We start from the raw sequence: 27990 nt of genomic DNA, 5'->3' as shown, positions 1-27990 counted from the left end.
TCTCCGTATACTGGCTATTTATGACCGTTTAAAAGGGGGCTGAACCTGACCATTTTGAAAGTGCCTCGTCACTATAATACCGTTTTCAAGATGATTGTGTATTTACCATCGTGTATTCATTAGAGGTAGCAGCTGCAAGAGTACTAACGAGTGGAGAAGCCGGCCGGGTGACGTAGTCAAGACAACTATACGAGATCCGGCACAGGTTAGTTATTACTGATACTTATTCATCGTGAATGTGTACATTAATTCGCCTACTTCACTGTAGAGGCTCTAGCTGAGTCCAGAACTGTGCGGACAAATGCCTGTGGCAGTACTCCGGCAGCGGTCTTGTGGGAGTACATGCTTGGCACGGTATCACGACAGTCATGGTTCTGCGGCTAGAGTATTTGGTCCCTGGTTATTGTGGCCCGCGGCTCAGTACTCCACAATTTTACTACAGTATATAGCTGGGTCATGGTAGTGCTAGTGGTAGTCGAAAGCAAGATTCAGAGAGTTTTAAAATCTTTATGCCCCAGATGGGCTTTGCTAATCAAATCATAACAAGATATTTCCAGCTATCCAACCGTATAAATTTAATTATGTGGTTATCTGTGTTGCACCATAGCTCAAGCCAAAGCTACTTTACAACTGTGTGGGGGATTGTCAGTAATTTAGCCAATCATTATGTGGCTCACATGATATAGTTAAAGCACCGCTGTACGGAGAATACAGCATGATGGGGTAGGTATATTGAGAGGCTGATATACAACGCAATTAAGGCAAAGCCGAGTACTGTATTAGCCTTGACGCACCCCGGTGTGCTGTATTTTTCATACACACAGGCATAGGTGGTGCTTTAAGTGTTATACTTCCTGGTCATCTTTCTTGGAGCATTCATCTCCCATGTCCGAACCACTTCGATTTTTGGTGATCTAACTGGTAGAATTGATTTAACTTTAAATGTCTTGTGATCATTCATGCTGTCTGAGTGGGATTGTTTTGATGACATACTACACATGAGTAGGTAAAAACAGTGGACCCGGGGACCAGCGGACCCGCGGAAATCCAACTCTGCTTGGAATTTTATATACTTCACGGTATTCTATATTTGTACTAGGTACCTCTGCAAGTATTCTTGCATGGCCAATCCACTTTTCCCTCTCTTGTGATGTCTTACACGATGTTTACACCCATTAGAAATTATAAGCGCCTCTGAAAAAGTGTCTGAAGCTGACTGCATGTATAGGCCACTACCTGCTGCACAGTAAGCATACTAGTCTATTATGCCGCCTAGCTACTAGAGAAGTTTAGGAACATTGTGCAAACAAATTCTGGGGAAATAGCAAGTGACCTATAGTTAATGCAGTCAGCTTCGGACACTTTTTCAGAGGTGCTCATAATTTCTAATTGGTGCAAACATCGTGCGAGACACCTCGAGGGAGAAAAAGTGGATTGGCCACTTGCAGAGGTACCTATTACAAGTATAGAATACTGTGAAGAGTATAAAATTCCAAGAAGAGTTGAATTTCTGCGGGTCCTGGGTCCTTGGTCCCCAGGTCCACTGTTTTTACCTACGCCATACACATATCTTACATAACTGTACTGTTACCCAGGTATAAACGGTGGACCTGGGGATCCAAGGATCCGTGGGGACCCTACATTTAGTAGAACTTTTAATGTTTATCATTCTATCCTTGTACTAGACTAGATACCTTTGCAAGTCACAGTGGCTATAGTCTCAAATAGCCTAGATCACTTTTTCTCTGTCCTGTAATCATGACGGTTCCTTGCACAATACCTAGAAAGTATAAGTGCCTCGTAAGTCACTCATTCTTTGCACCTTGACTACTTTAGTAACTGTAGTATTAATTAATGTTTCTAACAGCTTGTTGCCTTCATGTGCTACATGGCATGAAGATGTTTATCAAGCTGTTGGTGTACCTTGTAGTAATTGCTTCACTGAACCATTTTCATGTGCACTGAACTTTATTAACTGGTGACATAATAGGCTAGCGTGCTCTTTGTGTTGTGTAGCACAGGTGCAGCAATGAGTAGCATATTGTAGGCAATTTTCAGACGCACTTATTATTTCTAATCAGTGTGAACAATTGCAACAGGCAAAAAGCAGATAAAGTCAAGGAGAAAGTGGATTGGCCATGTGAGATTAGCCACTGTGACTAGCAGAAGTGTCTAGTGAAAGTACAGAATATATATAAACGTTGCGAAGTATGCAAAATTCCATTAAAAGTTTGGGTCTCTGTGGGTCCTTGAGTCCCCAGTCCCCAGGTCCACTGTTTATACCTACCCCTGTATTTTCCCAAGTGTACTGTACATGTACGTATTTTTGCCCAATTATATGCATAACATACTTTAGAAAAAGGTATATGAGCAATGCTTTGAAGTTCAATTCAAACTGAAGTTCTTATTCATGAAGAGACACTCTTAGTAGTAAGAGACTTGTGGTTAAAAACACCGGTTCATTATCACTATACACACAAGAATGTATTATTAATTGAAATATTGTCAATGAAACAATAGCACAACCAACTTAGTAGCTAGCTAGAGTTCTTCACCACCTCATATCGGTGAGTTCACTGCAGTGCCAAGGCAGGTATTTAGTGTCTTACTATCCTAGAAAATGGGCTGCATTATAGTGACATGACAAGTGGCATTGTAATGCTAGCTAGCTATGTGACTCTGCTTTCACTTCTACATGAGCAGGTTGAAGTTATCAGTTGAGTTTTTGCTCATGAAAGCTTAAAAATTTCGACTGTGTAGCTGTGAGAATGCTTGTCTGGTACCCACACCTTACTTCAGCTATACTTTACTAATTTTGTAATATTTCTCTTGCTTAAACTGATGCATTACTTGTTGATGCCACTAAAGTAAGTAGTGTGTATCACCAGTCTACCACAGTATAATATCTGGCTTTTCAAATGGCAGGTAAATTTTCAAGTGAGGTTTTCCATACAGCCTTTCACAAAGTCTTCAGTTACTAAGCCAGTGCATAGCTACAATATATTTTTCACTGTTAGTTGATCATTTTCAAAGACAGTTAGATACCAGTACCAGCAACTTCAATGTTTCATAGGAGGTGTCAGAATGATGCAACAGAAACCTCAGCTATGCTCATAGGATGTGTCAGAATGACGCAGTAGAAACTTCTGCTATGCCTCGGTTTCTACGTTGCATCATTCTTATACCTCCTACAGCTACTTAGCCTTGAAGATGCTGGTATGTGGTGTCTAACTACAGTGTAACGTATAACTACAGTTATGTACCTAATTGGTACTTTATGAAAAATACAGTATACTCATTGGCACTTTAATTCTCCCACACAACGTACAATATAGTTTAATAGCTAATTACAATCGTTACACAATCAGTGCTCTGTAGTGAGGCTGTTATAGCTATGATAGGCAAGCATACTCCATCACTGACAGATTATGACTGCATAGTTAAAATAGTTAAACAAAACCAGTAGTTTTGAAATGACATGTCAAATCTTCTATTGTTACTGTAACTTTGTACAGAACATAAGAATGTATTGATGATACAGAGATCCACACAAAAACAGTCAAACTGTGAAAAAGGTGTGGCCTTATTAAAAAACCTGGGTGAAAAAAGTTGTAAAATTAAAGGTGGTGGCCAACAAATGGCTGCAATGATGTTAATGCTATTAAATGTTTTTTTTTAACAGTGCCTGAGTTTGGCTGTTTTTGTGCAGATATCATTTGTTTTTGTGCAGTTATCATTTGTTTTTGTGCAAATATCATTTTTTTTTTGCAATCACAAGTTCCAAAGCCATCCTATGGTTGGCCTTGATACTTCCTTTTAACTTTTTTCCCAGGAATCATCAAAGATTGCATGGCTATATATATTTACAAAGAACTGAAATAAGATGAATTTGAAGGTGCATATATTTAGCAGATTTGTCCACAAAAAATTGATATCTATACCAAGCTGTGAAAAAAGGGTGCAGCCCTCCAAAAAGCCAGGGTGAAAAAGTTAGGAGATCAAAGGTGGCAGCCAAGAAATGGCTGTGATGATGCCCAATTTTAATAACCATCATCAAGAAAAAAATGATTGGTATTAGCATGATTGCAACCATTTCTTGGCCACAACCTTTGATTTCCTAACTTTTTCACCCTGGCTTTTTGGAGAGCTGCACCCTTTTAAAACCAGGCATGTGCCCACAGCCGACCGAAGGTGTGCCCTGAAATTGGTTTAGCTAAAACAGTGTGTCTGTCCAACATCCACATGAGCAAACAGGCTTTGAACTACAGAAAATATTCAATGCATAAAGGCTGTTTATGTACTGTATTAAAGCTTAGCTTTCTGTTTTTGTCTTTTTTACTTGAAGGGTGTGTGGCCGTAACTGAAACCAGGTGAAACAGTTTAGTAGGAGCTAGCCTATGTGCTATAACAGGCGTATAATGGCTGAAAAACAATGTAACAGGCCTTGTATGCTACCAGGAATGGTGTATCTTCTCGAGTTGAAAGGAGGCATATCCCCTTTATATGCAAACAAAAATTAAGAACAGCCAAGTGTAAAGAATTTGCATATGATAACATGATAGACAAACTATAAAACAGTTAAGAAGATACCGTTGTCCGTAATTTGTAGTTCAAAGTGGTTTGTTCAAATGTCGCTTCCTTTTTTATGCATAGCAACGTAATTAATGAATTATGAAGTAAGTGGTGAATTACGAAATACATTTAATGTTAATGTACTGTATGTATCGTTACAAAACAAGCTGAGAAATAAATCAATAGTATGCTGTATGTTAATGTGTATATAAAGAATTTTAATAAATTCAAGGGATCAAGACACACAGTATGTTGTGCGGCCAAAAAAGCTGGTATGCCACATCATGAGTATATTGACAGGAAGAAAGAAAACGTGATTTTCACGCATTCATAGTTCCGTGTTTCCTTTATGAACAGCAAAATTTTTGCTGTGGACACATCTGCCAACATCAGTACCCCACAAACCAAACTTCAGCAAAATCGCTTCAAGCATTCCTGAGATACGAGACTTCTAGACTTAGTTTCTTTGTTGTTTTTTTCTTTATCTTCATATTTTCGCACACTTACTAAAACTGCCATAAAAACATGAACACAATATCTGATTGCCTTGAGATTTAGCACACAGAAAGGGAGTATAAAGGCGCATCCTGGTACCAAGCTTGGCTGGAATGTGATAACCAGTCAAGGAGTTATTAGCAATTATTCACGAATAATAACACCAATATATTGTCACGCCTACAGGGTAACCGCTTATGGGAAGAAGCTGAAAATTGGTGCGTGGGTAGGTTAACTATTGAACCTCAAACTTTTTGTGGTAAGTTAAAGACCATAAAGATACAACGAAAAAAACCAACAGTGTGTAACAATTATGCGATTGAGATTAGCGAATAAAACCACAGAGTTAAAGCACGAAATCCAACTCGGTGTAGCAAGTGTGAGATCAAGATACTCTAATAGAGCAGTCACTTTAATAGACCAGCCACCCTGAAGAGAGGTCAGCTAGAAACAAGTAGCCCTTCCACTATATTTCAAGTCATCCTGTAGAGAGTTCAGGTAGAAATAAGTTACCCTGCAGAGAGATCACCTGCTGGAAGCGAGTCGCTCTGCAAAGAGATCAGCAGGAAATAAGTCACCCTGTCGAGAGATGAGCTAGAAACTAGACATATTGTAGAGAGTTCAGCTACAAAAAAGTTACCATGTAGAGAGATCAGCTAGAAACAAATCACCTTGCAGAGAGTTCAGCTACAAACTAATCACCCTGTAGAGAGTTCAGCTACGACCAAATCACCCTGTAGAGAGCTCAGCTAGAAACAAATCATCCTGTGGAGAGATCAGCTAGAAACAAGTCACTCTATAAAGAGATCAGCTAGAAGAGTCACCGTGTAGAGAGTTCGCTACAAAGAAACCACCCTGTAGAAAGTTCAGCTACAAACAAGTTACCCTGTAGAGATTTCAGCTACAAACAGATCAGTCTGTAGAGATTTCAGCTACAAACAGATCATTCTGTAGAGAGTTCAGCTAGAAACAAGTCACCCTGTAGAGTGATTAGCTAGGAGAAGTCACCTTGTAGAGAGTTCAGCCACAAAAAATATAAACAAATAGAAGGAATGGATTAGGGATTAAAGAAAAAAGTTTTGAATTAAAGGAACAACTAAAAGCCTGTGAAACAGAGAGATTGTCTATACGTACGTACCTCTAATGGACATTTAATCCCTAATTCAGTCATGGTTAGATTAAATTAGGGATTGAATATCCGTTAAGGTGGCGGTATACTGGAAGCCATTGAAAATCTGAAAATACGCATACTCTCCTAAATTTAGTTCTTGCACACAGACCTTACAGGTTACACACACAAGTCAAATTGTAATTGAAGAAGTAATGTACCCTCTTCTCCTGGCTACAAGTTCAGAGAAGTGGGATCTTTACTTGCCGACTTACGCCACGGGGTAAAATGCACCTTCAGAATAACCACTTGGCATCAAATTTCATTGAAGAGAGCACCTACAGATCTGTGATCACAACACCGTACACTGGTATAGGCTACTAGCTAGTGCCAGTAATAGAGAAGTCTAAGTAGCTTTCAACACACAAGAGCTATTAACCATCATAATTTTCATGGCATTGCAAAGTTGTGAAAACATTGCGAATATTACTCACTGCAGCATTAGAAGCCATTTCTTTACACTACTGGTCACTACGCCTACGTATATTACACAAGCTAACACAAATACAGAGGTCTAACTCACTAGTATACTAGGACACAGAAAACCTGTCCTCACTATTTGGGATACCATACTAAAACCACAAATTACCCTTGCCACCAAAATTTTGCACAAAGGATATGAATCCCCTAAACTAAGTTTCTATACTACTCTACTTACTTTCGTGAACGTCTTTTTTACTACTACACATTAAACAACAGCGAATTTCTTCTTACAACAAAGCCACGTGCTTTAACACGCAGTGTAGCCATATTATTATTACGTAAATGTAATCACGTGATCTAATAAAGCAAATTCTTGTAGTAATATTATGGCTTCACTTCATAAGGTTTCCCATTAGATGGGTTTCCGGCACCTTAATATATCTGCAGGTATAGGTAACCTCTCTTGTTTCATAAGCTTTTAGCTATTCCCTATTCCTTTGTTTCCCTAATCCAACTTAAAATTACAGTGGATCCTCACTTATCCATATCTGAACACCTTGATTATCAGAACACCAAATGTGACTATTTTTTCTATTAGAGTATTTTGTCATCAGTGTGCATTCTATTAGAGTAAATGACTGTTCTATTAGAGTAGTTGAACAAAGCTCTGTATATAAATCAGTGGGCTTCAGTTATCCAAACAATTTTACTTATCTGAACACTTCTGGCTAACTAACTATAAGAACAAAGCTGTTTGAATAACTGAGGATCCACTGCAATACATTCCACTTGGGCGTGCTCACCTAATAGATGCATGTGAAAAGACAAACCTACAGTCATCCCATTAGTTTTACAGGTGGAGGCCATACAGTAAGTAGTTTTTCAACTTAAGTACTGCATGTAGAACATATTAGTTATACCACGGACACTTGTGCTTTGCCTGTATATATGCACTTGCCCTCGGACCTGTGGCCCTCAGGCGCGTGCATATATATCAGGCAAAGCACTTGTGCCAGCGGTATAACTATTACATAAATATATATATTTGTTTCACAGGAATGCCTGAACTGAAAACAGTCTGCTGGCAGTGTTATCAACTGTACAATCAATATGAATCAATCGAATCTTTATTGAAGGATGGATGTTTACATTTAGATCTACCTCACCATCAAGATGCCGATTTAGTGAAAGTTCGTTGTCATGAATCAGGTAAGCTGTACAAATATTGGATATTTGTGATGTCGAATTGACTTGTAACATTATCACATTTAATTGTGTAGTCTTTACATAAAATTTAAATGGCTCTATCAAACAGTACAGTAGTACTGTCAAACAAAAAGGAGAGGGAAGAAATAGAAGCCCTAAGGGATGAGGTACTATATATACACACACATCACCATCTGGTACAGATCAGTGTGTGTGTAGCTCAGGGAATTGCATGAAGAGATGAAGACATGTGCACTGCTTAAAATGTCATATTTAATCCTAGAGACATCTTATGTGATGAAAATTGCCTTTATTGAATAACATTAGTCCACCTAACATCAAATACAGTATTAAACACTTACAGGCAGTCGGATATAGAATTGTTTTAAAAAAATCACCAGAACTCAAATTTTCACCCACAATTGCAAGGTGAAGGCCAAATGAAGCAGCCCATGGCCACCATTTTACGCCACAATAACAAACTCACTAGTATCATGTGTCTTTTGGGGTTCCAATGAGTGTGTGCCCTCTGCTCCTTGTTATCTACAGTCAGGCTGGTTGTTGTCTTCTTCATTCAATAAAACCATATCAAGGCTTTAATTTTCTGTATCAACACTTTCCTTGAGCAGCATATTTTTAGACCCCACAAAATTATTTAAAGCACTTACACCACTGTAGGAGGTACTGAACACTTGATAGATACCTGTAATTTCACAATAGGTTTGAGAGCATGTCAACTAATGATCTTGATTGATTAATAATGATTAAGTGTGGAGACCACACCACTTAACAATCTATTTACTTGATCACAATGGTAGCTAATACTAGCACAGTGAAAATATGAAAATAGTGACCAGCTCTTGGTAGATGAGAGGCTGACTTGAAATACTCTAATACAGCACTCACCCTAATAGAAACAGTCACACATATATATAACAATTTATAAACGAGTAGGGATCCAAGTGATAAAAGTGTAGTGGAACAAGAGACGATACCATAAATTGTAGAGGAACATAAAGAATGGGAAGTAAAACTAATTTTATGGGTGTACTCCTCATCTACAGTTCCTTCAGTACCTTTTTTAAACTCTCTTATACACATTTCTAGATAAAAGTTCTTTACTGTGGGGTTTATAGTAGCACAAGGTGACTTCGTAAGTTGAAGCAGAGTTGTTATCAAGGAGTAAGCCGTGACACAAATTTGCACTTCAAATGGGCATAAATTATTTGAAGTTGAGCACATTTTACTACTTTCAATCATAATGATCAGAAGATTTTATCATAAATGTTTTAGTACATTTTGGGGTGTATGACATTTATCAGTGAAGGGCTAATTATATATGTCAAGAAATATTTTTTTCCATTCCTGTCACTGGTAAAGTGTGCCAAGAGCTTGTGGGCTGGTGTAGGTGAGAAGTGTGCACGGGAGTAAAGCTCAGAGTTGGGCGTATTGAGTTCATTTGTAACGCATTATGTAATAATATTACTTATGTTTTAACAAAGTAATATAACGCATTACATGACAAAGTAACGAGTAATATATAACAGATATTACATCTGGAAATTGTAACGCGTTACTTCTTTTTAATGCGCGTTGTATCCAGCATGTGATTGGCTGCATTTTGGGTCTTGACAGCACTGAATATGGCTGTACAGGCAAGAACAAAGAGTGATGGTGTATGGGGAGTGCTCTTGAGACCAAGATACAGTAGAACCTGTCTGTAATGGTCACCTTGGGACCAGATATATCTGGCCTTTATACTACAGGTGGAGAAAACCTGCATAAGGTGGTCAGCAGCAATTTAGTGGCTATGACCATTAAAAGTTAGTAATTATTATTAAGAGGCTCGCTTCAACTATAATTTTTTGTACAGAAAGGGTAAGGTGAGCTTGTTATGAATGTTGGTTATAGCTATTGACTACATTTAAACAATGAAGCCTGATAGATTATATAGCATTCATTGAAAGACGGGAAGTGTAATAATTGCACATCAATTGAAATGGTGCCTGTTACCAGACAATTGGCTTAACGAGCCACCATAAAAGGGTAGTGACCATTATACGAAGGATGAAGTTATGTATACAGTGATTTATAGGTGAATTCTTGGTTGGCTGTTATACACATTAGACAGGTGACTGCTTAATGTAGACCACAATGCATACATTTGTATGAGAAAATATTTGGGACCTCGTGACCATGGCCGTTATGCAAAGGTGACCACTTAATCCAGGTGACCGTAACACAGGTTCCACTGTACTACAATAAAGTATGTTTTTGAGGCTGCACTACACCAGAGAAAGGCGTGTCTCACTTGTGTCACTTGTAGTTGTAGTTGTATGATCCCTAAAAATTCCTAATTTTCCCTTGTGCTTGTAAAAGTTATAAACTTGTATTGTATGTGAAATTGCACTTTTAATTACCACAAAAGAGTGGAATGCAAACATTGCTGCCTGGATTTATGCATTGGTATGTTAGCCCATGCATGAATTTTGAACAGTCTACATGTACTTATTACAAGTAATATTGCATATACAGGACTGCTACTAAGACCATTCCCTAGAAATAGAGCAATGCGTATCCGTGGTAACTTTCAGCAGTGTCATAGCGATTTCTGTCTGGGACCAAAATGTACGTATGCTCATAATGGTCTTGAGCTGCATGAATGGAACAAAGAAAAGCAAGCAATGCTAAACCGTAAGCTATTTGTTTTCATTGCATGCTTGTCTGGTCATTTATTGTCCACTAATACGTGTAGGTCAGCAGCCTGATCCATCATCATTTCAACCTTTTGTGCCAGTAAGGAGCTTTTCTGAGTCCTATTCCTACAAGGTCAGTGGACTAGCCTTAAACATAATTTTAGTAGTAAATGTAATGTTAGGCTGGAGGTCTGACTAAGCTCAAACACAAGCAGAACTATGAGCTCCCACCTGAGAGTAAACTGAATGCACACCTGCTGACTATGCCACTTACTAGGGAGAATTATGTGGACAAGTTCCACACCTTGTTGTATTATGAGGAGCATGAACACAAAAGAGTGCTGGAGAAAAGGTAAACAAATGAATAAAGGTGTGTTTGTGGATGTGGGTGTGGATGTGTGTATCAAACAGTATGGTAGTGCTGTTTAGTAGGATTGCCACCTACAGTAACGCGAATCACTAAAATGCCATGTCTAAAAATCATCATAGATACGTACATCATACAGGATGAAAAGCAATTTCTTTTAAACCACAAAAGGTTTGAGCTATGATGGTTAGCCTATACACATACCAATTTATAAGTTACTCTCATAAGCGGTTTACCCTGTAGGCGTGACAACAAGGCAGCCTTTTCAATGCAAATGATCATCCATAGTTCTATGACTGTTTATCAGATTTGCAACAAACTTGGTATGTGATCTTGCCACAATATATTCTTAAAGTGCACCAAAGTTCAAGAAAATCGAGCTAAACATTTGCATTTAATAGTTGTTTTTGTAAAGTATGCAAAAAGAATAATGTAAGCCCCCCAGGTCACCTAAATGAAGAAAAAAACACGAAGAAATTAAGCTGAACTTTGAGGGGCTAATATTTCTCAACCACATAAGGTGCTGTCTCAAATATGTGGGGCACTGAAGGTGGAGAGTATTTTCAGTACAAAAATGATTCCAATTTGAGAAGGGAGCAAGTACATATGCAAGAATTTATGAACTACAAAGCCTGCTATTTGTGTGAATCTATGTATTTATTGTAAATTTTGAAACTGAATAAAATGATTATCATGTAGCTATTAGGGTGACTTGTTACACAAACTGAACCCTGTAGCTAGAGGGGGTTACATATAGCTGAACTATCTACAGCGAGATCTACACGGTGATTTTACAAAGTGAACAAATACAAACAAACTTGAAAGCACTGAAGGTACATATCTCAGTGTTGGCTTGGTTGATTCAACTTAAATTTGGTATGGGAGGTGCCCTACCCCGAGGAAGTAAAACAACGAGCTGTACAATACACACTTGTCTGTTGCGCACTCACACTGGCTGTACTTGGCCGCACAACACACTATCGTGTGTCTTGATATACTGTAGCCTGTTTTAATATTTTTGTAGTACTCTATAATCGGTTTGTGTTCATCTGAGCCCTCATTTTTGTTAATAACTCTTGTTACGTGTGCCAGGTTCCCAAACATTTTGTAACACTGTGAAGCCTTTTAAATACTGGAGCTGTTTATAAAAAGTGCTTTGATATGGACAAGAACAAATAGTTATGAGGTTTTAGAAATATTCCATACATGTAGTATAGACGATTTAGGCATGCAAACATGTTTACAACATGAAAAGGTACTTGTTCTAGTAGTACAAAACCATTGGCAGTGAACACATGTTCACCTCTTTGATATTACTATATTTAGTGGGGCTCAGATGAACTCGAACTGACTACACATTTTTTCTGAGTATTTCTAATACAACGCACATAGAATGTTCTAACCTACTGAAAGATCTACGTATGTGATTATAAACCATTCTAGTGTACTAAACTACAACTTTCATTTAAATCAAGGAACTGACAGACTAAAATAGTGGCCATGGAATGGCTGCAATGTTGTTAATAATAATAAACTTTAATTGTGGCTTTGTGCATTGTTAGCTTATTTCTTCAGCCTTTTTGGCATGACAAATCATTGGTCATTTACATCAATCATCCTTAACTCTGTGAAAGATTATCCAAACCTACATCGTGCTGAAATCTTTTGCATATCCAGATTCATGGTAATGTGTCACAGAATACAACAAAATAATAATAAAGGGACTTTCACATATACACATGTACGTATATAGTTTCATTATCACAGTAAAATGCTCTACTAGGGGTACTTTATAACTTCATCATTCCTGTATGATGCGGAACCACAACAATGTATTTTTTTTGTTTTGCATAGTAAAACTAAAACTGCCATTAAAAAATGAATCAAATATAAGTTTATATTTCCTCTATATTTTCTATAAATTTAGTATTGAAATCAGTGTTGAAACTGGGTCAGGTCAACTGTGTTGCCTTTTGTCTGGATCATCAGACCTTATAGAATATGCAGGTAAAAGTGCAAGATTTGCTTTGTTAAAAGTTGAGCAAATGCAACCTATCACACGTTTTGCATATACTCTAATAGAACAGTCACTGCAAAATAAAAATCCTAATAAACAATCATGCACACCAATCTTGGAAGGAATTTACTTTGTTATAAAACACTATTCCGACCTGAATTGGATCACATGTGAAATGAATTAATTGGTTTGATGGTGTGGAAGTGTATTGATGCATCATAGTCCAGCCCAGCTTCTTTAATGAGCCATGCCTACATATTGATATTGTATGCTACTGTCTGTAGACATTATATGTGGAACTCAACATGGAGCCATGTCTATTTGTCAGTGAGTGTATTTTGGTCTATAGGTATGCACAAAGCCATGTCTGTTGCTGTCTTCAGGCTTGTGTGGAGCCATGTCCACTAGTTGAGTGTTATTGTATAAGTCATAGTCTAAGTCGTGCATTAGACCAGCTTCATTTGTGAGCCATTGGGAATGTCTTATACTGTTTATAGATATACATGGAACCACCCTCAGTAAGCTGTGTTGAAATTTGTAGACATGCACAAAGCCATAGGAATTGTGTTTTACTATCTGTAGACTTACGTGGAAGTATGCTCACTATAAACTGATCAGCAATTTTGTTATCATATAAATCATATAGCTACCCATTTATACCTAAAATGTAGCTATTGTCACATGTCTATGTTTTTATTAAAGGTGTAACAAGCAACTTGAAGTATCTTTGTTCAAAAGACGTGATAGACATGATGAAGAGCTGCAGCTGTATGGATGTATGAAGGGGTTAAATAGTGATGATGTTGCATACCTACAACAAGCTGCTGAAGATGTAACAATCACAGTAGGTAGCACTACCATGCATGCTGAAATATTAAAATATGATGTCAGCAAGAAAGGATTAGATGTAGTTAACATCAAGTTTGACAATGAAAAGGATTTTGACCTACTAAAGTCTAAAATCAAAATGAAATCTCAGAATTTTCCTGTTTGCTTTGTTTTAAAGCATTCATACTTTCGGAACCTTCACAAGTCTTTGGATAGCATGAATTGGAAAATTATTGAGCGTCTCATTCCTCATGGTCTCAACACTAAACAAGAGAAGCTTCCACGCACTCCCATGCCTGTGTCAGATTGCTTGCTCCTGGACAAGGAGTATCAGCTACTAACCCTTAAGAAGATGATGGCCTGTGACTCTAGTGTTCCATTTCTTGTCACTGGTCCATTTGGTACTGGGAAGACAAGATTACTTGCCACTGCAGCAGTCAACTTTCTTAAGAAATGGAGCAATCGTATTCTGATTTGCACCAGTCACTTGCAGTCAGCAGATGCTTACATTGATACCTGCTTTGGTCCACTAATGGACAAACATTGTATCCCACATGGAGTGATACCAATCAGATTGATTGGGACTGATAGATATAATTACAATGGTGCTTATCCTAATTTGTTGATCAAAAGTTCCAACCATCAGAGGATACATGAAATCAAAAGATGTCGTTTGGTTATCACCACATTCCTGACAGCACCTCAACTTATAAAGCTTGGAGTCAGACCATTTTCTCACATCTTGATTGATGAAGGAGCTCAAACACGTGAACCAGAAGCCATAGCACCACTTGGTTTAGCTGATGATAACACTAAGATTGTCATTGCTGGAGATCACTTACAAGTACAGTATTGTCTATCAACACAATAGTGTGTTAGAGTGTTATATTTTTGTAATAGATTGGACCTCAGATGTTGGTTTTGGGTGATAAAGCACGTGCCAATGAATTGGGTACATCCTTGCTTCAACGGCTTCATGAACTTTATGGCAGCATTCTGGGTGTCCGTAAAGAGAATCCTTATGCAGGTTAGAATGAATACAACAGTAAATATAATTTATTTAGTCCACATTTAAACTACGTGGTACAGTAAAATTATATTAGTTTAAAAAATGAAGTAGGATAAAATCAGACAAGATTTTATGAATGATGGTATTATTTTATGGGAGAATCCCTACATAGGCATGAATTGATCTGTTCACTGCCAAAGTAGTGATTTTCCCATGGAGCTATGTTGTAATACCATTATTTATATAATTGGTTTTTATATAACTCTTAGATCCCTACTTCATTTAATTTTAATATAGTAGTTCATTGTTACATTCACATTTGGCTGTTATATTAGAAATTGAACATGGCTGTTGTATTAGGGTGACTGCTTTATTAGAGTATCTCACGTAAGCCTCAGCCAACTAGACTATATGTGATAATTTAAATGGAATGGTCATAGCATGCCTCGCTTTTCACTGTGCTACAAATAAGAAGCAAGTTTATAATGATCAATCACTATAAGTATAGCTAAAATCATTTGGGGTGTGTTCCTCAATTGCTATTGATCCAGCTAGATTGTAAAGGGACATGTTGCTTAATTGTTATTGATCCAGCTAGTTAATAAAGGTCCTATTGTGCAGTGTCTACCAACTGTCTACCAGCTATATCTCTAAAAGCAGTGTGAGTACCACTTTTAATAACTTTGTGGCATCTAATATGGAAAATGTTGATATGGAAAATTAACACCTTGATATGTACGAAGAAGATGATCAGCATTATTGAAGATTAAAAGACAAAGTGCACAGAAGGTGGAACCCCAGTAGGCGCATGCCAAGTGTGAGATGTACATATTGTAGCAAAAAATGGTGGCTGTATGATGCGTCATTTATAACCTCTAGCCTTGCAACCGTGGTCAGGGAGGGAGGGAGGCAAACTAAATATTGGATTTTGGTAATATTCCAATATTGGCGCATGTATGTTAGATTTATTTTGTCGTTACATACGATAAGACTATTCCCACCAAGGTACTTTTCGCTGTTTATTACTAAGGTGGTTTTTAGAGGCAGCATTTTAGTGGGTACTGTTCAAGATTTGGGAAATCCCTACTAAACAGTACTACCTTACTGTTTGAAAATAATTATGCAACTTATATGTGTTGTCGTTATGTAGGTCTACTACTGACCAACTATCGTTGTCATGATAGTATCTTGAGGCTACCATCAAACCTGTTCTTCAAGTCCACACTACAAGTACGTACTAACAGCAGACTGCACCCCAAGACTGTTTCTGCTCTGGAGTTTGTCTGTACATCAGTGAATAGTACAATTACTATTTCATCACAAGATTACAGTGAAATAGAAGCCAGAGCTACTCTAGAGCAAGTTAGTGAAGATGTATGAACATGTCTTACTGTTCCTCACTTCCTCAGTTCCCACAAAGCTATGTTGTAATACCATCATTCATGTATCTTGTTTCAGTAGTACATTGATAGTATCAATTAAGGATACATCGATACCACATTTTACCATCCGATCCAATACTGGTACATTTTGGGGGAAAGTTGGCCAATACTTGGCCAATTGCCATAGAGGAATTATTCACAAGAAATAGCCAGTATCCCCACTGCTGTTTAAAAAGCCAACTTAAAATACACTTGCTAATGCCTTATATAAGCACTGCTTGTTGGTTTGTGGCCATCACGAATTTAACCATGATAATCAATCATCATGTTTCGCTTCAATGAATCTTTTTTCGTGGTTTACAGCCCATTCATCTGTGCTAACAATCATCTTCTTTCAAGTAATTCGTGGTTATACGTTCTTCCGTAACAGTGCTATATATATACCACTATCTTGAAAACAATTAGATGATGTCATATAAAGTATCAGTTATGCTTTCAGAATATATATGTCAATGTATATGTTCCATATTGTGATATAAACCTGGGGGATATATGTGACCAAATCTGCAAGAATCCCACATGTTCGGGCAAGCCTAATTTTACAGTAGAATTCATTAAACAAATTGTAAAAACTTCTATAAATTTTGAGCACTTGTTTTGCAATGAAGGAAGGTACTAACAACAAAAACTGTGGCAGAATCGTGTTCTCCAAAACAAGAGGAGTTTGAAAATCTTTGTTTCGTGTCATTGCTCCCAAGGAGGTGTAAGATATGAGTGTTAGTTTGTCTTGTATTGTACGAGTGACTTACTCTAGTTTTTTTCTTGAGTTTTCACCTTTGCCCCAGTTGTAGGAAGCACTTGGTAGACATAACATACCCAACAATAGATCTACCTGTTCATGGAGAACCTGAAGATTGCATACCTGTAAAAAACTTCATTCCTAAGTTGTGACCATTTATGTAAGTGCCTGTAGTTTGTTTTCCATTGTATCGTTGCTACCACTCTGTAGTGCTGGCTTCAAAAGATCTCATTCTAGAGCTGTTGACCATTCCTATGGCTATCTAGATAAGGAAAGTGTAACAAAATGGAATTTTGAAAAACGCATGAACATGGGGAGATCCGGTCACATAATATGATATAGAGATCTCCTAACACTGAAGCACGGGCATATGTGCACACTGGCTGCAATGCTGGACTCTGTAAACAGGACAGTGCTCATTCTTACCATTAATTCTGTAATTCCTGTTATCAATGTACTATAAGTATATATGTGACTGAATTTGACAAAACAAGGCTTCGACGCACAAAACTTCGTTAGGAGATATGGCGATTTTAATTAATCATTGTGTAATAACTTCCCAGTGCCTACAGCTGTGCAAACAAAATTTGCACCAATTATTCATCTATTTACTAGCTATCAGTGAGTGGGTGTATTAATTTCTGATACCCAAAATTTGCCCTGTTTTGGGCAGCTTTTTTCGAGTGGGTAATAATATCACAGGTGGCAGTAATAGGGTGGGGGGGTGGTGGGTGGGCTTAATATAGGGGTATAAAATGAAGTAAGAAGACGAATGGAATCCAGAGGCCAAGTTTGGGCCCTCCATGGCCCTCAAATCTCTCCAAATTTACTGAGAACACTATTGGCGAGCTCTCTGTGAAGTCCCAGCTCACCACACAGCATTATCACAAAGCCATGGCCATTTAATGGCACCAATCTCCCACTCGTGGCTTTGACAGGGTCGGAAGAAAGCTGCTACAGAAACCAGACTTGCCAGTCCTGAAGGAAGTACAGTGTGGAATATGATAGTGTGTTAGACCAGCAATCCGTTTCTGGTAAAAACATAAGTTTGATTTTGTGCGTGTGGAAGCCTTGCTATATGAAATCCGGTCACATATATATATATAGTAGAAATTCAAAAGTGTGTAGAATCATTTCATTGCATTGTTACATATTTGTAGATACAACGATATGTTGATCCCTGGCCAACTACACAATGGGGAAAAAAGAATCTTTCAACTATTTGTGCCATGGCATCCAGTAGAAACCAGGTAATTCAGGATGTATAAAGACCATTCCATTATAAGTGTGACATGTACACTGTAGGCGAGGTGTATGAGGAAAATGCTCAACCAACAAGACTTCAAAAATATAAAAGATATACAAACACTAGCAACATTTGAGCTACAAGGTATGTCGTTATGTCTGTACAGATTTAATACTTAACAATTATATAACAGGACGAGAATTTAGAGCTATTTTCATCAGTACTCTGGAGAAAACTGAAGATGATGGCTCTACATCAAATCCAACAAAGTCAATCTGTGATCAGTATGCCTTTAATACTGTCATAACAAGAGCACAGTCACTGGTAGTTTGTGTTGGTAATCCCTTCCTGCTCTTTTCCATTGAAAAATCAACTGGTTACATTATTTATTGTTGGAGGGAGTATGTCAAAAGATGTTTGGAGACTTCCTCCCTCAAGTTGACACCACAATGTTACGAGGCAGGTGGATCAGCTGTACAAGAAAGTATTCATAAACTTTACATTGAAGTGTTTGGGGATATTCAAGATGTGCTGGCTTCTCCTTGCAGTAAAGTTCATGAAGTGAGTGATAGTATTTTAGAGGCTTACAAAAGAGCGTTTCAGTCCAATAAAGCTTGTCAGAATGTAAAAGTGATATTAGGAAATCTTGATAATGGTGATCGTGGTTACGTCCTTGAACGGAGTGATTCAGTAGCTGTTGATAAAGCACCTGAAGATGCTGCATTGGAACCCACTCTAATTGAGTGTTACTTGGAGAATGTGACTTTTAGAAAGTCTTTAGCAATTCCACTAGATCCAAAGAAGCCACCTATAACAATCCAGGGAATAAACAATCGACGTTGTGCTCTAGAAGGAGCACAGGTAATTGTACGTGTGTACAAGAATAGTGATCGATGTGGTCGTGTGTGTGAGGTAGTAGAGCAAGGTCCACAGCGACAGTTTGTGTGTCGTGTAGACAATTACAATGCTATATTTTTCTCTCCTATTGATCGGAAGAGTCCCAAACTAGTCAATCTGCCTGGCTTGTCCCGTGAGATGTTAGAGCAAGCATCAAAAGATCTTATCATTAAAGAGGAGTTGAAATACAAGCGACGTGCTGTGACAATATTTGATCCAAAGTCCTTTAACATCCCTAGCAAACCTGATGAAAAGATAGAAATTCCTCAAATAAAGGATGTTATTCCTCTTAGCATTGCACAAAAGTTGTTGTTTGTGGTGTGGTACTTGAGGTGGAGGCCAAAATATCGTTATCCACTTGGTGTGGTGATTGCTGCTATACCAAAAGGATTAACACTGTATCATGGAGAACGACTACTGTTAGCTCACAATCATGTCAATACTGACCACATTGATAAGGTTCCATTCAATGATGAGATTGCAACAGTAGCCACTACTGGGTCTTCCCTACCTCACTATGATCATGCGTTCACCATTGACCCACCAGAAGCTATGGTACTGGATGATGCTCTTACACTGGAACCTGTTGCCAGTGATGATGGTAAGTGTTACCAGTTGGGAGTACACATCACCAATGTTGGAGGAACTGTGAAGAAGGGGAGTGAAGTTGATGTTGGGGCTCAGAAAAGAAGCACTGCAGTGTATGTGTCCTCATTGAGTCCTCTGAAGTCAATATGCGAAGAGTTTAGTCCATCAGTTTATCCCATACTTCCAGAGAAGGTAAGAAGTTCTCTTAGCCTTGATTGTGACAGAAAAGCTTCTGCAATATCATATACTTGTCAAGTACGTATTGATGGTAATAATATACAGATTGTTCCTGGCACAGTAAAGATCTGTGAGAGTTATGTGCAATCCAGAGCACGACTAACTTATGAAGAAGTGCAACATTCACTAGCTGAAGTTAAGGATATATCACTGGATGAGAAAGTTGCACATTTCCACAAAGCCTTGTCTACCAATAAGACATTTGGATTGGAGCAAAGACTTGCACTGCTACTACAGATCAGTGAGTCATTCTTCAGAAACAGAGTGAAATCTGATGACATGGATTACTCCACAGAAGATGCAAATCAGCTTTCTAGCCCACAAGCTTATTTCCTGGTCAAGGAACTGATGGTGTGGGCCAACAAGATTGCAGCAGAGCATATATTAACTGCCTTTCCTGAGTTAGCTTTGTTACGTAGACAGAAACCACCAAACCAAGAGCAACTAGTGAGGGTTCTTAAGAACTACAAAGATATAGTAGTGCATTCTCCAGTTCACAAAACACTTGCTGATAATCTGAAGGTCACCACAGAACCTGGTCCTGTTGTTATCATGGATGTACTCGGTAGACACCTTTATGAGGCTTTACAACATGGTAATTTGATGCAAGCTAAAAATGTACTTAGGATTACCAATTACTATCCTCAACTTGCAGTTCTTTTTAAAGAAGTAAACAGCACTAGATGTCGAGCTGAATATATCTGCACTTCAATACTACAGCAGCAAAAGACACTGTCACTAAATAATGGTTACTTGGTATCACTGCCACAGGATGAAAATGAGGTGTACGGTCACAATGACTTATGTTGTTTGTACACTCATTCCACCTCTCCTCTAAGAAGGTACATCGATATTGTAGTACAACGGTTGATCCTGCAGAGTCTGTCTTCGTCAACAGCAGCTGAATATACATCTGATGAGATAAAGGAAATTTGTGTAGATTGTAACACAAAGTCATGGAATGCTAGAAAGGTAGGGAAAGAATGTGATTGTCTGAGTATTGCTTTGTCACTGGCGAAATGCTCTCAATCCTGTACAGTGTACATATCAAAAGTAGAGAAGAGTTTGTACTTTGTCATTCAAGAATTAGATTATCACTGTCTATCACTGGACCAGCGTAGCTTCCATCTCAGCAGCATCACAAGTAATGCTAGACCATGGGTTGCTAAACCAATTATGGGAAGTCCAAAAGAGGATAATGATGCAAAAGGAAGCAAGGTGTACATGTGGAAAGCAAAAATTACATCATTTAGTGGTAAATTGGCAGTTGATGGGTTGTTCATAAATGCTGAAAAATGTCAGCCTAGTTTTGAGCTAACTAAGGATACAATGATTACTTTCTACATAGCAGAAGCAGCTAGTGATAGTGTAGCTGCTAGTAAGCCTACTGAAAGTCAGACTGCAGCCTTGACACAACGTTGCTACATGGCTGAGTTTCCTAGTAGATCGATGTCACTGGTCACAAAAGATTGGAAGACGGTAACAAATTTCAAGAAACTTCCCTCACCAGATTTGGCTGCTCCACTTAAAGATCTTCTGGGTAGTCACCAATGTATTTCTGGTGATGGTAGCATATTTCCAGGGAGCGCTTCATTTTTCTTATATGAAGCAAAGCGGTCATTTAAAATTTATGAAAGTTTTGAAGTTTCCTTTACAGCAAGTTATAGTGACCACATCTTGTCACCTTGTATCCAGTTGTTGGAGGTAGCTCCAATGTTGAATGTGTGTGTACAACATAGTACTAAACCTGCTGATTGTTTTTCTAGTCCAATATTATCCCATGCCTCTAAAGTGAAGTACAATGATATTCACGAGTACATTGAACTGTGGGAGAGTGTATTACTGGCTGAGGCTGCAGTACAAAGTGTTGGTGAGGCTGAGATACAACTAATTCAAAATGTTCCACTAAAATGGCCCAACCTGCGACAACCAGGATCTTCCCTTGATGATGTTTATTATTCTCCTATTAAAGAAGATACAGCTAAAGAAGAACTTGCTGATATTACACTAACTATACCCGCCAAGTTTGAGGAGCGTTGTGGAGAATATTTTGATCTTCAAGTTGGTAACTTAGTGTGTGCTCGCTACAACATACCACTGGGTGAAGAAAAGGAAGTTGATGGAAGGAAGGTGACCACTGCAAGTGCAGTCTACCATTTTATCATCCACCAGATTGAAGATGAACAAGATGGTGGTGAAAGCCAAACAATGGTTTTCACAAAGAGAAGATCTAAAAAGCAAAATGCTAAGAAGTTGGTTGAAGGAAGTAGGAAAGTGATCCACTTGAAATTTGCCAGTAAAGATACTGCACGAGTGTCACCATTTATGAGACAGTATTTGAAGGATAGTACTTGTGAGATTCAAGTAATCCCATTAGATCTCCCATACAGGTAATGTACCATACTACAGACATGATGTAATGTTATGTCACTACAGGAGGATGTATAGGTCCCTACTTGCTCTGCGGTACACGGAGAATCATCTGTGTAAGGAAATAGCTGTGGGAAATGGAATTAGAAGGAGAAAAACTTGTAAGTCCTATAGATGTAAAACTTTATGAATGTACTAGTGTATACTTTTAGCAGCATATGCTGATCAAAGACTCATTCAGATCAGGCAGAACCGACTAGTCTACGAATTATGGTCAGATAAACAACGAAAACGACTCAATGGAGAACAAGCAAGATCAGTGGAGACTGCGATGAGGAACACGTTTCAGCTGATACAGGGTCCACCTGGTAATAATACTACATGCACAAAGATCCACCCAAACATAACTCTTTACCTGTACTCCTATTTAACTGAGCAGTGCTGTATGAACATGTTGTCTTATAACTTGCAGGAACTGGAAAGTCAGTAACTGGGTCTCACCTTGCCTATGCATTCATCCAATTCAATTTTCCAACTAATCCACGATCTGAGCCAGATGAGAAGATAAGATGTGTGATGTATTGTGGACCATCCAATAAATCAGTAGATGTTGTACTGGGTAAGTATACAGTAGTGTACAGCATGTAGCTCATGAGGCACGAACTGTCAGAAGAGTTGACAAAATTTGTAACATAGTGTTATAAAGACCTACACTACTCTTTATCACTACTTACTTGTAAGACACTATAATACTATGGCAAGACATTGTACCATGAATAACAAACGTTTTGTTTTTCTTTTTTATATAGACATGTTTTTGAAGCATCCCAACGTTAAGGATCTTCGTATATTGAGAATATACAGTAAAAGTATTGAGACTAAATCATATTATGGACCACACAGCAACAAGGTAACTTAATGTTAAAGGGGTTTGTAAAGTTCTTGCTAAAGTTCTTGGTTTGTTAAGTTCCCTGTACATGATTTAACCATATGTATACACATGTTATTGTTCTAATTATCTCAACAGTTATTGTCAGAAATATAATTATCCTCTACTAAAACCGTACCACCAATGTATTACCTCTTACTTATAGGTATTCAAGTATGTGAATGTGTACATACAATAGTTCATATAGACTCTTCACATTTTTGTGCCTACTAATAATAAAATCAGCAGACATAAAATTACAAGCAAAATGGTAACTAAAAACTAATTGAATTGTATTGTAATGTGCATGTGTGTGTATATATTTGAATTACAGAATTGCAAGAACTTTTAAAAACCTCTGTAGTCATGTAGTCACCATGTCTGTTCACTAGTAATACTACACCATGTACAGGTGCTCAACAAGCCCAGCTCTGAACAAGAATGTAGCAAGGCTCATGAACCATATGCCTTGCATAAAAAGATTCGTAGCAGAGAATGTCCACTTTCTGGAGAACTATTAGCAATGGAAGATAGATTTGAAAGGTTTAAACTATAAAATTTCATTGGCAGATATCAGTTCTTGCTTGGCTTATAGATATGCAAAGGAAAATAAGCTTCCTTCTCCACTTGAAAGAATGAAGTTCAATATGACTATTTCAGATGCTGAAAAAATGGTCATACGTGATGGCAATTATCAGATAGGTAAGCTGCACATCATAGTAGCTACCCTGATGTGTTTAGTTCCCATACAGTGTTTTGTACCTGTAACGAGGCCAGTAGTGTTCGTGTGGTTGATAATATTAAACCTACCCATCTGATCATTGATGAGGCTGCTATGGCAACAGAGCCTGAGGCTATGATTCCCATACAACTGGCAGATCATGTGACCCTTATTGGAGATCACCAGCAACTACAAGTAATTGGGACATTCCCTGTGGTATGTTACATCCTATCTATTACAGCCAGTGATTAACTACAACCCTGCTAAAGAAAAGGGATTGGGATGTTCCCTGTTCGAGCGTTATGCAGTATTTTTAGAAAGTAGCAGATATTCATTAATGATGCTTACTATTCAATACAGAATGGTATGCAATACTACACTGCAATTGTAGGTAGACCGCCAATTTGTATTACAGCATGAAGCAATTTGTGAGTTTCCATCTGAAGAATTCTATGATGGTCGGCTCATAACACACCCATCTGTGTCACGACGGTTTTGTTCATTAGAAGGATTTTGGCCTAATGATAATAAAAATTGTCCAATTGCTTTTTGTGATGTGGAAGGGAAGGAGGAAGATGGTAGTAGCCATCACAAAGTCCACCAGGAGTCAAAGAGCAACAGGACTGAAGCAGAGAAGATTGTGGGTTAAATCACTTTATGATGTGTACACGGTGTACAATGTGGTAACCTACAGGCTGAGATTATTGTAGCACTGAAACAAAAGGCCAGAAAGAGTATCATAAAGGATCCAGGCATTGCTGTCCTGACTCCTTATAAAGCTCAAAAGAAACTCCTGGAGGATATAGTAAAGGAAAGGAAGCTAAATGTCACTGTATGCACTATCAATGAAAGTCAAGGTAATCATTTAAAAGTGTAACATTCAATGTTGTTACTCCATCACTCATACTCCAGGAAGTGAATTTGATTTTGTGATCTTCTCTACTGTACGGTCAATGCCTAAACGGAGCATTGAAAATAAAGCAGCTGTCCAGGCAGACAGAACATGGATCAGAGAGCATTTGGGCTTCATTACTGACCATCACCAAATTTGTGTTGGGATCACACGTGCCAAACATGGTCTGGTCATCGTTGGTGAGTATGATATACCCAATTACTATAAAATTTTTAATAATGCAGTGTAAGCTGTTAATTATCAGGCACATTTCATTCTTAGAGCTATAACTCTGGGAACCTCATAGGAATTTCCAATTTTCGTTACCAGTCTTTTTGCTACACTGTAAGTGCTGTTCCAGGTTTAGTAGCCCACTTGCTCTCACAGTTATCTGCATTAGACTGAGACAATGTAAACAGGGATTATCAACTATTGACATTGACTCCACACACAAGGGCGGATCTAGGATTTCCCAAGGGGGGTGCTAATCTAGGGACATCTATAGTGGGAGCTAAGAAAAGTGTCAACTGGTAGATACAACTAGTAGTACAGTATGCAAAGGCCACTTACCATGCAGAGCACACTTAATCTATGGAGGTCTGGGAGTATGCCCTCACAGGATAATTTTGCAAATTTAACTTTCTGAGATCGACTTTTGCAATAATTTTGACTAAACCTTATTGAATAAGCACTGTGAGCCACTTTACCAATTTCTAAAGTGAAATCATTATTTTATAGCAGTAGTAACTAGCTTTCATAAATAATTTTATAAAGGGCACAGCATTAATGCTGCAGTATGGTTTGAGTTCGAAGTTGAAGTTCAATAGGTCTAAGAGTTGGTCTTTGTTCTTTATAATTTTAATGATGGATGTTTTAGAGTAGTTGACTGTTCTATTAGAGTATTGAGTTTTTTAGAACACTTACCCCTGAAACAGGGGCGGTGGAGCAGGAGGGGGCTAGGCCAGCTGTAAGTTGAAGACCAAAAATATCACAGCTTGCTGACAATAGCTACTCTCCACCAATTATATCTCCTTATTTATAACTACACATACGTAGCTAAGTAGCTAGCTACACTGCTTCTCTAAATACTGTGACTGCTCTATTAGAGTATCCAGATCCTGACTGTTCTATTAGAGTATCTCGATCTTTTCTTGCAAACAGTGTCCCATAAAAGTGGGGGAGAGGGGCACCTCAGCCCCCCATGCATCCCCCTAAACCCGCCCTTGACATACATTAGTTAATTATTGACCATTAGGATTATATAACTAGTAACAATTTTTTTCCTGATAACTCTGTTCTGTCCTACAGTACCATTGACTATGCAACTGACCAGGTATTAATGTATACACTCACTTACATTTGAGTGAGTAGATTGTGTAATAAAGATGTAAACAAACAAACTAACAGTTTTACCTAAGTACTTGCTTGTGATAGTGGTAAGATGGATTACATCTTCTTCACCACCTTTACATGTGTACAAATTTTTAAGACTATTAGGGTATTTACTACTGTGTATACAGTCAGTGTAGAGTAGCAGTGATGCTAACAAAGGACATCATCTTCCTCTTCAGTCATGGAAAAAGCAGCATGTTGCATCAAGTCTGTTTCTCCTTAGATCCATTCTTGTTGACCATTTAACACCTTTTCAAACAGATAAACTACAGAATTACGCTTAGTCTGCAGTTGATCAATGAACAATAATATTATGCATTTACAGAAAATTCACAAATATTCCCCAGTCAGTAATAAATGTTGGTTGATAATTCATGGCTTACTTAAACAGTTGTATTTCTATTGCATTTTTGCAGCTTGTTTGTCATGTTGTTGTTCATTACTTAGGAAATTCCCTCCTTCTTGATTATGACGGCACCTGGAGAAGATTACTGTCACACTACTACTATAAAAGATGTGTAGTGAAGGCTTCATCTTTTCCTCGCCGTTGTTAATATAGTTATACCCTCATCCCATGTAGCTTTTGTTGTAAGGCCTTTTGTAATGAGGTGTATATATTTGCTATATAATACCGGTGCATATTTTAAAATTATATAAATATTGTAGCTGTGCTACACAGTGTTTCAATTACGTTCTGTGTTGCATGAAAATATTTCATTATAACCATACAATAACATTATGACCATTGAATTACATACACAATTACTTTTCCAAGTAAGTACAGTTCCTTACACTTGTATGCATGCAATGAAATGTACTAGGTAGCCCATCTGCATTGCTGTTGTGTTTACGTATGTCTTGGTTGTGAGAAATGTATAACATTGTCTGGAGTTTGGTGATGGCCTGGTATCTCATTTCTAAACAGCCAAATCCAGTGTTTAGAATTGAGGAAACATACTGTACTGGAGGCTAATGTGGTATACCATGAAACAATAAAGATACATCTTTTAGCCAAGTACAATAGGATAATTCTTTCTAGTCACTTAAATAGTGGAAATGTCAGTGCAGTCAACTTGTGTGCAGTCCCCTTACTGCTTTATTCTGCTGGAGTGTGGTTGAGTGATCTCGAACTGAGCTGGGTGTTACAATAAGGAATATTATGTAAGCCTTTAATGTGATCAGTGATGTAGATGGACTATATGTCCAGAGGTCTTTAGGTGGTAGGGGATTACTGCCTGTTAATAGTATGCAAAGAAAATGTAAAAGTACTCCATGGCAATATTTATCATTAGAAAGTGGTTACTGAACCAGAAGGTTTCCCCGAGCATTTGATTTTAGGGGACGCGTCCAGTAGTTGCCTTGAGAATTCGACTTTAGGGGATGTGAAAAGTAGGTTAAGGTTGGGTTCAGTCTTGGTTTCTTTTTCACCTTTAGGTTACATTCTTCTTACTATATTATACTGAGACTACTACGTGAGTAACATTTGTAAGATAGAAAAGTAGGGTAGTGGGTAGCTAACAGTGGTAGCACACCTGCATAAAGCACCAGTAAGTAGTCCAGGGCTCAATCCCCGGATGAGTTTTGTGTTTTTTTGTTTGGTGACCCTTTTGTTGAAGTTTTACTGTCGGTTCAATAGTGAGCCCGGTTTATTGAACCGACTTTTGATTCAGTATCCACTGCCATTTCATTATCAAGACAATTTTGTTTATTGTAATTGAGATGTATCAAAACAGGCTTTTTCATTACTGCTTGCTGGG

The 27990-nt window shown here is 38.0% G+C and overlaps 1 protein-coding gene across 2 annotated transcripts; it reads left to right on the top strand.

Annotated features, from left to right (window-relative positions):
- The first annotated feature begins 13 nt into the window (after positions 1-13).
- On the top strand, positions 14-26920 carry LOC136266809 (3'-5' exoribonuclease HELZ2-like). Of its 2 annotated transcripts, none has more exons than XM_066061830.1 (23): positions 14-205; positions 7715-7867; positions 10400-10558; positions 10620-10693; positions 10743-10912; positions 13647-14616; positions 14673-14799; positions 15932-16143; positions 18123-18212; positions 18268-18352; positions 18402-22320; positions 22367-22461; positions 22516-22668; positions 22773-22919; positions 23110-23210; positions 23641-23771; positions 23824-23930; positions 23981-24144; positions 24191-24313; positions 24365-24589; positions 24644-24806; positions 24862-25041; positions 26681-26920. In XM_066061830.1, exons 2-23 carry the CDS (start codon positions 7717-7719, stop codon positions 26785-26787), a joined length of 7653 nt encoding a protein of 2550 aa, XP_065917902.1. In that variant the 5' UTR covers positions 14-205; positions 7715-7716; the 3' UTR covers positions 26788-26920. The 2 variants fall into 2 exon arrangements, with proteins under 2 accessions (XP_065917902.1, XP_065917901.1); XM_066061829.1 differs by having other exon boundaries at positions 22513-22668.
- The last annotated feature ends 1070 nt before the right edge of the window (positions 26921-27990 follow it).

This window comes from Dysidea avara, chromosome 9, assembly GCF_963678975.1.
Source record: "Dysidea avara chromosome 9, odDysAvar1.4, whole genome shotgun sequence".
In the NCBI taxonomy this organism is placed as follows: domain Eukaryota; kingdom Metazoa; phylum Porifera; class Demospongiae; order Dictyoceratida; family Dysideidae; genus Dysidea; species Dysidea avara.
This window is presented reverse-complemented; position numbering and strand designations above follow the sequence as displayed.

Coding starts and splice junctions, on each gene's coding strand:
- LOC136266809 (XM_066061829.1), top strand. CDS start 7,717: ATGCCTGAACTGAAAACAGTCTGCTGGCAGTGTTATCAACTGTACAAT. Junction 16,144..18,122: donor CCAGAGCTACTCTAGAGCAA/GTTAGTGAAGAT, acceptor ACATATTTGTAG/ATACAACGATATGTTGATCC. Junction 24,145..24,190: donor GAGATCACCAGCAACTACAA/GTAATTGGGACA, acceptor TATCTATTACAG/CCAGTGATTAACTACAACCC.